This window comes from Centropristis striata, chromosome 8 (assembly GCF_030273125.1).
Source record: "Centropristis striata isolate RG_2023a ecotype Rhode Island chromosome 8, C.striata_1.0, whole genome shotgun sequence".
Classification (NCBI taxonomy): domain Eukaryota; kingdom Metazoa; phylum Chordata; class Actinopteri; order Perciformes; family Serranidae; genus Centropristis; species Centropristis striata.
In genome coordinates, this window is record NC_081524.1 from 2,739,959 (window position 1) to 2,750,522 (window position 10,564).

At 37.1% G+C, this 10,564-nt stretch overlaps 1 protein-coding gene across 1 annotated transcript; it reads right to left on the reverse strand.

Moving 5' to 3' along the window:
* Window positions 1-876: 876 nt before the first annotated feature.
* wdr73 (WD repeat domain 73) lies at window positions 877-7,233 on the reverse strand. Its single transcript, XM_059339210.1, has 8 exons — window positions 7,094-7,233; window positions 6,147-6,214; window positions 5,797-5,882; window positions 5,623-5,711; window positions 4,978-5,045; window positions 3,221-3,391; window positions 2,420-2,767; window positions 877-1,345 (listed from the first exon to the last, which is right to left on the reverse strand). The coding sequence occupies exons 1-8, from the start codon at window positions 7,174-7,176 to the stop codon at window positions 1,074-1,076; spliced, it is 1,185 nt and encodes a 394-aa protein (XP_059195193.1). The 5' UTR covers window positions 7,177-7,233; the 3' UTR covers window positions 877-1,073.
* Window positions 7,234-10,564: the final 3,331 nt, after the last annotated feature.

Consider the following 10,564-nt stretch of genomic DNA (forward strand, 5'->3'; position numbering starts at 1 on the left):
TTTATTGAGTTTGTTTCGTGAGTTAACGGTGGTGGGACGACGGCTTTTAGGTTTCTCTGCGTAGTTCGGCTGTTATTTATCATTTAAAATACATTTAAATAGTATTTTTGCTATCACAGAAACCAAACATATTATAAAGTCATGGAAAAAGTTATTAGACCACCCTGTTTTCTTGGTGGTAAAAGGTTCATTTGTTTGGACAAATATAATGATAACAACAGAAATAGCTGATAAGAGTTTAATTTAAGAGCTGATATCTAGACATTTAACATGGTTTTATTGGTAATAACCAAAATCATTATCAATTGTGTGTTTTTATTGGTCATTATACGTCTTTTTTGGTCATTTTGTGTATATATTTTGGTCAATTTGTGTTTTTTATGGTCATTTGGGTCTGTCTTTTCTATTTACTATTTATTGAGATGAGATGTATCTTGTTATTTACTGAGTCCAGTACCTGAGTGCATTGAATTTCGTTGCATTTCTGTGCAATGACAAATAAAATCTAATCAAATCTAATCTTTTTTGGTCATTTTGTTTCTTTTTTTGGCTGATTAGTTGTTGTTTTCTTCAATGCATTTAAGAGTTTAAGAGCTGATATCTTGACATTTTCCATGTTTTTCTTGATAATAACCAAAATCATTATCAATTGTGTGTTTTAATTGGTCATTAAACTTCTTTTTTGGTCAATTTGTGTCTTTTATGGTCATTTTACATCTATTTTGGTCATTTTACGTCTTTTTTTTGGTCATTTTGTTTCTTTTTTTGGTCGATTAGTTGTTGTTTTCTTCAATGCATTTAAGAGTTTTCCATGGAACATGTCTAGATATCATCTTTTAAACTAAACTCTTATGAGCTATTTTTGTTGTAACCCAAGTTTTAAAAAGTGATTTCGACAGAAGACGTTTGAACTGTTTCTGTAATTATTTTCTAGTTTCATCTCTTCAAATCAGTCCATAAAGAAGGAGGTGTTGCTAGAATCCACACGGAAAGGTATTTAAAGTGACGCCACACCTCCAGTTTTTATCTGGTAAATCAGAAACTTCTACAAGTCCGTCAGAGTCCGTCCTCCCTCAGCTGGCAGCCGATTGGTCGACCCAGTCCCAGACGTGGACGGAGCCGTCCGAGGCGGCAGACAGCAGCGTCCTCGGCCGCTCGGGGTGCCAGACGTGGGAGGAGACGGAGACGGCGTCCTCAGACTGGGAGGAGACGGACTCAGACTGGGAGGAGACGGACTCAGACTGGGAGGAGACGGCGTGGCCACGGTGCTGGAACAGAGGTCGGACCTCCTGCAGCTCCGACCTCCAGACTGACGTGTCGTATATCTGAACCGATCCACTGAAACCTGCAGAGAGGAGAGAACTTTAAAAATGGCTCCGTCTCTCTGTCTTCTTCACCTCCTTCTTCCTCCACCTCCTTCTCTCTTTCCTCTACCTCTCTCTGCCTTCTTGAAAGCTCTTTTTGAATAGTTTGGGGTAAATCTTTTGGTTTTGGTCAAATAGAAAGGTAACACTGTGGAGTTTATTCCCAAAGACTCAGAATAACTGTTGGTGCCGCTGATATGGAGTGATGGAAGTTGAAACATACTGAAAAATATGTTGTTGTTTTTTAATTGTCCTTATGAGCTGGAAAACACAATGAGGTCAAAGTATAAAATATATCCTACTCCCAGTTCAAATTTGATGAAGATATCTCAAAAAATGACTATTTTACACAGGTTTTAATAATTATCATAATAATAATTATGATAATGTATTTAAAGAGACTCCAATAACATCCTTGGTAACCATGGCAACATACCAAATGTCCGTAAATGGTGACAATTTGAGAAACCATATCACATATCCAAATTTACTTCCAGCATTATTGACATGGATTTACTGTTGGAAAAAACAACACACTTTTGTGCATGTTTTCCCACTTTGAAACTAAATTTAGTGCATAAAATGCTCAAAAAGTTCAACTTTCCTGTTAGTAATTTAAATCCCACCCCTTAAAGCCGTATTGCTGAGTTTGAATTTTCAAAGTGGAGTCAATCTTCTCATCCAACTGTTTTTTTTTTCTTTTTCTCCATTGCTTTTGCTCATTTCTTGAAACAGAAATTACATTCGCAAAAGATCATTTGGCAAAACAGTCACAAAAAAGCTCACATCTCTCCCAAAGCTGTTCACTCCTGCTTCAAAACTACATTCCTTTCCCATATAAATAAAATAAAGTGCCGCCAAAAGGCAAAAGATCCTTCTCCATTGCTTTTGCTCATTTCTGGAAACAGACCAGACATTCTCAACATTCTTGGTGATTTTGCCAAAATAGCCTGCATGGTTCAGCACGACACCATGGTTCACCTGCAAAAGCTCATATGAGGAATGAGTCAAACCAATAGAGAAAAACAGTAAACGACCAGGTGGAGTAAACTGACCTGACACCGCCATGCAGCCGTGCAGCGCCGGAGCCCAGGACACCGTGACATCATACAGGCTGCAGGTCCGTGATTGGACGTCCAGCTGAGCTCGACTCACAGCTGATCGGAGGTTCCTCAGGTCTGAAACCTCCGCCTGTCCAGAAGAGGAGAGCCTGAGCACCCTGCAGGGGGACGGGGAGGCCTCCGTCCACCAGAGGGCAGCGTCTCCTGGAGGAGGAGGTGAAAGCTGAGGAGCAGCAGACGTCCGAGTGTCAGCGACGTAAACGTTCCCGTTACAGCAGCCGGCGAGGAAAACGGCGTCGCTCACGAAATGTAGAGAACTCACAGGATCCACTGAGTCTGTTTCTGTCGGGACAAAACAGGACGAGAAAACAGGACTTCACTGGAGAGAAGACACAGAGTCAGAGTAGCTACAGGATCAGAGTAGCTACAGGATCAGAGTAGCTACAGGATCACAGTAGCTACAGGATCACAGTAGCTACAGGATCAGAGTAGCTACAGGATCACAGTAGCTACAGGATCACAGTAGCTACAGGATCACAGTAGCTACAGGATCACAGTAGCTACAGGATCACAGTAGCTATAGGATCAGAGTAGCTACAGGATCACAGTAGCTACAGGATCACAGTAGCTACAGGATCACAGTAGCTACAGGATCACAGTAGCTACAGGATCAGAGTAATCCTTCTCTCTGCTTTCTTCACCTCCTTCTCTCTTCCTCCACCTCTTTGCCTTTTTCTGAGTCCATCTCATGAATATAAATCAAAGTCAGGTGACGTGTTCAGATCTGAGTCTTACCGAGTGTGTAGAGAATCTGACCCGAGGTCAGCTGAGTCAGCTGGACGTCGTCGCTCTGACCTCCGTGGAGAACGAGTGACGGACGGCGAGCTGCGATCCTGCTGCCTCCTTCTGAAACACTCCTGCTCCTCCTGCTCCTCCCCTCGATGCTCCCCGTTCTCCTGATCACCTCTGGCACAAAACACTCAAGAATCAACTTTGTTCAAATGTAACAAATAAAAGAAGGTAAAGAAGACGGAGATCTAGTTGTTTTCAGCCACTTTAGCTAAATAAGCACAAATAATAACATGTGATGTAAATGTGGCAGAATATTCACTGTTGTCTTTAACTGAAAAACATTAAAGGTACCAGACATTTATGCCACAACGATAGTGGAGGAAGTTCTTTTAGCAAGATTTAAACAAAAATAAACGTAATATTTTAAAAATTCTTATTAATCAACACAGTAGTTGTAAGTCAAAAGAACGAAATATATGAAAAAATTACGAGATACTATACTATGACTTTTAATGAAAATTTTACTTTTTCAATGAAATTTGAAGACATATTATACTACGACTTTTTAAAATGAAATTTAACATACTAAACTATGACTTTTTTAAATGAATATTTGACTTTTGAATGAAATTTGACAACTAACTATAATATGCCTTTTTTTAATTAAATTTGACAACATATGATTATTTTTGTGAAAATTTGAGGACAAACTACACTATGACTTTCTTTATGGAAATTTTGACGACATTGATGACAAACTATTCTATGACTTTTTTTTAAATGAAAATTTTACAACATACTTATGACGTTTTTAATGAAAAATTTTATGACATTCTATACTATGACTTTTTTTAATAAAAAATTTGACAACATACTATACAATTTTTTCTGAAAATTTGACCTTTTTCAATGAAATTTGACGACATGCTATACTATGACTTTTTTTATAAAATTTGACTCTTTCTAATGAAAATTGAAGATATACCATAAGACAACTTTATTTATGAAAATTTGACTTTTTTTAAATGAAATTTGACAGCATACTATACTGACTTTTTTCTGCAAAAAAATCTGACGTCATACTATAAGATGACTTTTTTTTTGCCTTTTTTATGAAAATTTGACGACATACTTTGCTGTTGATTCATGCAACAGATATCAACAGGAAGAGTTTATCGTCTGTATTTCTGACGAGTGCCATAGATGTTAATGAAGTTTACCAACATCACTGTAAACAAGAACCAGACTTCCTGTGACTGTCGCTAAACACCTGTAGCTTTCAAAATAAGAGCACATTGAAGTGTGAACAGAATCCACCACAGAATTTAAGACTGTAAAAGTATGATGTCTTAAATAAAATTTAATATTGAATTATTAAGATCAGTACATCTGATGGAATAGTGGCATTAAAATGTGTTAGAGGCACCAAATTTGGGCGTTTATGGCAAAAAAATTCTATGGGCTGGCTACTACATTTCCAAGTAGAGCCCTGATTATTGGACTGCAACACATCAAAGGGCAGAAAAATAAACATTTACAGTGATTAGTGTAATAACACGCGTTATAGAGGCTATTTTGCACGAATATAAATACAGGTGTGCACTTTGGAGTGCCTTGGGCACGTAAGGTTTGGAAAACAAGACATACTGGTTAACTTTTGATACTTCAAATGGAATGACAAAAACAAACAAAAGTGGCTTCTCTGCTGACATTCTTCACTGTTTTGTGCTCATTTCTGACCCGACGGGGTTTGAACTCACCGCTGTCGTCTCCTCCGACGGTCCAAACCTGCAGGTAGGAGCTCCGCCCGTCGTTGGTAACAACACACCTGCAGCAGCAACAAGGGACCGTTTATAATACTCAGATAAAAGTGAAATAAATCATAAATCTCTCTGCTGAACTCGTGTTTTAATAGGATGTGATGTAAAGGATCTACACGAGCATCAACTCACAGAAACAGAACTTCCTCCTACAAATACATTTAACCTCTTAAGACACCAAGAAAATCAGTTTCATGGTGTTAGTTTCTCTTGTTAGAGCTGCATTTACTTATTACTGTCTTGATTAAATTCATTAATCGTGTGGGCTACAATATGCCAGAAAAAAGTGAAGTTTGTTTTGAACAAACAGAAAGATATCAGTTGTCAAAAGCCGTAATATTTATAGAATTGTATAATGTAAATATATATGAAAATACAGACTTTTTTCAATTTTAGGTTGGAAAATTACCAAAATGATTAATCGATAATCAGGATTGCTTCAAATATATTTTCCATCAATCAAAAAACAGATTTATTGCTTAGTTTCAAGTTTTTATAATAAAGTTTCCTGCAGGAAAACAAACAAAAACTGTGTTAATGGACCTACATTAAACAACATTAGTTCGTTAAAGTTCCCTAACTCACCGTGTTCCCGGGACGTGTCGGAGGCAGCGGACTGGACCGTCTGTGAACCCACCATGGACAACTTTGAAGTCCCTTTCTGCACAGAGACCCTGAACGCAACACATACACACACAGAAAAAGGGTTAAAGTGATGTTTGGATGAAAATAAACCTTCAAAAGTTTGATTTTTTTTACCTTATTTTCATCAGCGAACAGTTTCGGAGGCAGATGAAGCTCCAGGATTTCATTTTTAGCCGGACTGTACCCTGCGACACACACGGCTGTGAACAGAAAACAAACAATATTAAAAAAAGAAATGGTTTAATTTAAATTTGAGCACATCTCCTTCTTGTGTGTGGTTGAATAATTTAAATCAGCACTATCCTCGTTGTGTTTTCTGTGAATAAAAATTCTCTATATCTTCCTTAAACCGCCTCTTATTTAGTTTTATTTGTATGTTTGAGTGTTATTTCTGGTTGTAAGTTAGTTTTTGTGTGTGTTTTACACAATAATAACAGAAAGTTATTATAAACATAAGAGCTGACTTTTCCCAGACGTCCACTCGATGACCTGTGTGGGATGTTCCAGCTGATACACGTGAAGATCTTTGTACCTGAATAAAACCAAACAACAGGTGTTTCAGACTAAACACAGTGAAAACAAATCATACTTCATAAACAATATTTTTATTTTATTTTATTTCTGTTATAGTATATTTCTATTTTCAAGTAGTGAAGATTTATGAACAGATTAAGAACTCTCTGTAATGTTGAATAGTACAATTAAAAATAAATATAAACATTTAAATAATAGTTCGACATATATATACATATATATGTATATATATATATAAATATATATATATATATATATATATATATATACACACACATACATATATATGTATAGATATTCATGTATGTATATATACATATATATGTATATATATATACACATATACATACATATATACACACACACACACACACACACACACACACACATATATATATATATATGACAGTAGTGCAGTTTTTAGTTGTTTTTCCCCCTAATAGCAACATTTTTAACTTTTTGCCTTTCAAAACTTGTAATATTTATTATTTCCCATCACTGTGCTAACCTAATATTCCTTAACTATATAATATGACTTCATATTTTAAATCAGTATAACCCAAACTATAAATCGGCATCATTATAATCCACCAGAGACACGTTTTCTAAACAGAAAATGTTCCTAATCACTTTTTAACTTTACTTTTAGTCTAAAATAAGGCTTCTACGTCCAGTAAAATGAAGCCGAATTGAAAAATGGATCAATTAGATACAATAAATGTCTCATGATGTTATTTAAAAGGAAAATACAGCTGATGGAGAGAGAGGAGAAATAAAACTTGGATAGTTTTAAGCGGAGTTCAGTTTGCAGAAATAGCTAGTAGAGATCCGGATGAATGAAACTTCAAAATAAAAGCTTTAGAGAAACATTTCTCACGTTTTCAGGGACTCGATGAACCAGTCGTCTAAAATATCTTCATATTCTGTTTCTTCCATCTCAGCATCACGTTTCTGCAGCATGAGACTGTTGTTGTTGTTTTACTTCCTTTACGGTTGTTGGTGGTTTATTCAACGAGAGGATCCAGTTCACAGCGCCACCTGCTGGACCGGAGCAACACAATATTTATTTATTTTATTATAAATAATGTTTTTAAAAAAAAGACTGTTCACTTGTTTCATTTTACTAATCACAAATTTAAAACGAATACACAATATTTATAATTATATATTGATATATTATATGTAATATTTATTATATAGTTAAACTCTTATTAGATATAAAATATAATATATTAACATAATACCAATATATTAACAATATAAGAATATATATATATATATATATATATACCCCTTTTTATTTCCCCCTAATTCCCCTTTTGTTCGAATTGAAACACAGCCGAAAAAAGTATTAATAACTTAAATTAAATGACCATTTTGCAAGACTTAAAAAGAAAAAAAATTAAATGAATACAAAAGGAAATAATTAATTACTCCAAATTAAAAGCCTGAATTCAAATTCTTATTTGAGTAAAAGTAAAAGTATCAGCATCAAATCCTAAAAGCATTATTATATATATTTATTATATATGTTTATATATTAACACATTTAATTATTTATTTATATACATAATCAGGTCCTATGATATATCTTCTATTGCTTTATTTATTTAAAATAATTTTAATATTATTTCTATTTTATATATTCTAAAATTATGTTTAATTTACTTTGCTTTTATTGTATATTATTAAAAATAATCACACACCACATATGTTGTAAAAGTCCCCGGTATATTCCCCTTTCAGCAAGATTGAAACAAGTGAAATTGAATTGAAAAAGTATTAATAATTAAAATTAAATTGAAATACAACTTTGCAAGACTTAATTAATAATCAATTAGTCCAAATTAAAAGCCTGAATTAAATTTCTTATTGGAGTAAAAGTTAAAGTATCAGCATCAAATCCTAAAAGCACTTCCTACCTAATCAATCACAATATAATTATATTATCATATATCATAATTGGATTTTTACTCTTGCGAAATGTATAAAATTAAAATATTGCTCTTTTTTTTGCTATCTTGTTTCAGTCCTGCTTTGTGGCTTCAAAGTGAGCATAAATAACATCTTTAAGATAAGGTAAAGCCCCAAAAATATTCTAAATATATCATAAACACTGTTATTGATTTCTTAGTTGCGTGTTCATTGTCATTACCTCCTACAGTAGGGTGACCAAGCGCCATGTCCACTTTTTACGTCCTGTCCGGGGCGTCTGGCCGGGTTTTATAAATTCACGAAAATGTCCGGTGTTCACTGTTTTTCATAGGACCAGTACACGTGCACGTAAATTGACCGGCGCTTTGCACACAATTTTGCGAGACGTAATTACCAAGAGGCTGCCATGTGGGCGGGTCAGCACCGCACACACACACACACACAGAGAGACAGAGAGCAGAGCAGACAGAGGGCAGATCCAACAGCGGAGCAACATTTCACGGGAAATGCCGAAGCGTAAGTGCAGCTTCACAGATGAACTGCAAAAAAAATTCCGACGTACCGTCCCGGTCGGGACGTGCAATGCTGGCACAAACTGTATGTCTCAGTGTCTAATAAAGGTGCTGGAGATCTCAAAGCTCAAAGACAACTAAAGACGAAAAGTATAGATCCTTTTTGTTTGTTAAGTTAGTATCTTTGTGAGACTCTTCTATTATTTATCTTATTGCAGTTATTAAGAGATATATTGTTGAAGCTAGATTTTCTAACAGAAGAGTTCATATTTAGAACATGGCTTCTCCTATCATCGCTATGCCGACGACACCCAGCTAATCTTCTCATTTCCCCAGTCTGAAACACGTGCAGCAGCACGTATCTCTGCATGTCTGGCCGACATCTCCCAGTGGATGTCCTCGCACCACCTCAAACTCAACCTGGGAAAGACTGAGCTACTCTACCTCCCAGGGAAGGGCTCTGACCTCTGACCTCCACATCACTGTCCAGAACACAGTGGTTGTCTCCACAGAAACCGCCAAAAACCTTGGCGTAACTCTTGACAACCAACTGTCCCTCTCCACAAACATCACCGCCACCACCAGATCTTGCAGATTCTTGCTGCATAACATCAGGAGAATCCGCCCGTTTCTCACTCAGAAGGCAGCTCAGGTCCTGGTCCAGGCCCAGGTCCAGGTCCTGGTCCTGGTCCAGGCACTGGTCATCTCACGCCTGGACTACTGCAACTCCCTCATGGCAGGTCTGCCTGCCAAAGCCATCCGACCTCTACAACTCATCCAGAATGCAGCTGCTCGATTGGTCTTCAATCTTCCCAAATTTTCACACACAACACCCCTCCTCCGCTCCCTCCACTGGCTACCAGTGGCTGATACGCTTCAAGACTCTAGCTCTGGCGTACTCTGCTGCTAACGGTTCAGGTCCTACTTACATCCAGGACCTTGTCAAACTCTACACTCCTGCCCGTCCTCTCCGCTCTGCATCAGCCAAACAGCTGGTGCTCCCACCCTCCGTGGGTCAACTCGCCTCAAAACCTCCTCCAGACTTTTCTCTGTCTTGGCTCCCAAATGGTGGAACGAGCTCCCCACCGACATCAGGACCTCAGACAGCCTGGACATCTTCCGCCGCAGGCTGAAGACCTATCTCTTCCAACAATACCTCGGTTAAGTCATGGTCACCTAACAGATATATATATTTAAAAAAAAAAAAAAAAAAAAAAAAAAAATTATTCTTTTCTCTTCTTTTCTTCTTTAACATATAGCACTCCTGTAGCAATGACAGTTAGCTCTTAAAGTTATGTACTTACTTGATTCCTGTGGTCTATGTCTAGTACCTTCAGGTTGAATGCACTTATTGTAAGTCGCTTTGGACAAAAGCGTCTGCTAAATGACATGTAATGTAAAAAAAAAAAAGAACATTATTTCATATTATTTATTCATTTATTTGAAAAGAGTCTACAAGTTTTTACAGATTTCATTTTATTTTATTACAGAAGTTAATTTTGCACCATTGAAGCATAATAAAGCATGTTCATCCTGTCTGAATTTGTGTCTCGAGGCCGTGCCGATTGTCCTCTTTTTTGGAAATCAAAATATGGTCACCCTATCCTCCAGCCCCACGTCCAGAAACCTGAACCATCCTCTGAATGTTGCTTTCTCAGGTTGACTGTGGCAGCTGGTGGCAGCAGCAGCGCTCCGTCACTCCGGCTGTTGTTTTCTCTTTCCTCCTCTTCCTGTCGTCCTGTTCTTCCAGCTGTCTGACAGCAGAGACACTGAGTCACTCTCGTCCTCCCTCGCTCTGTCGCTCTCGTCCTCTCGGAGACGAGAACGACAGCTCTGACTCAGCGTAGACACAAACGTATACATGTGCATGCAAGTTTCACTTCTTGAGTGTAGCTTTACAA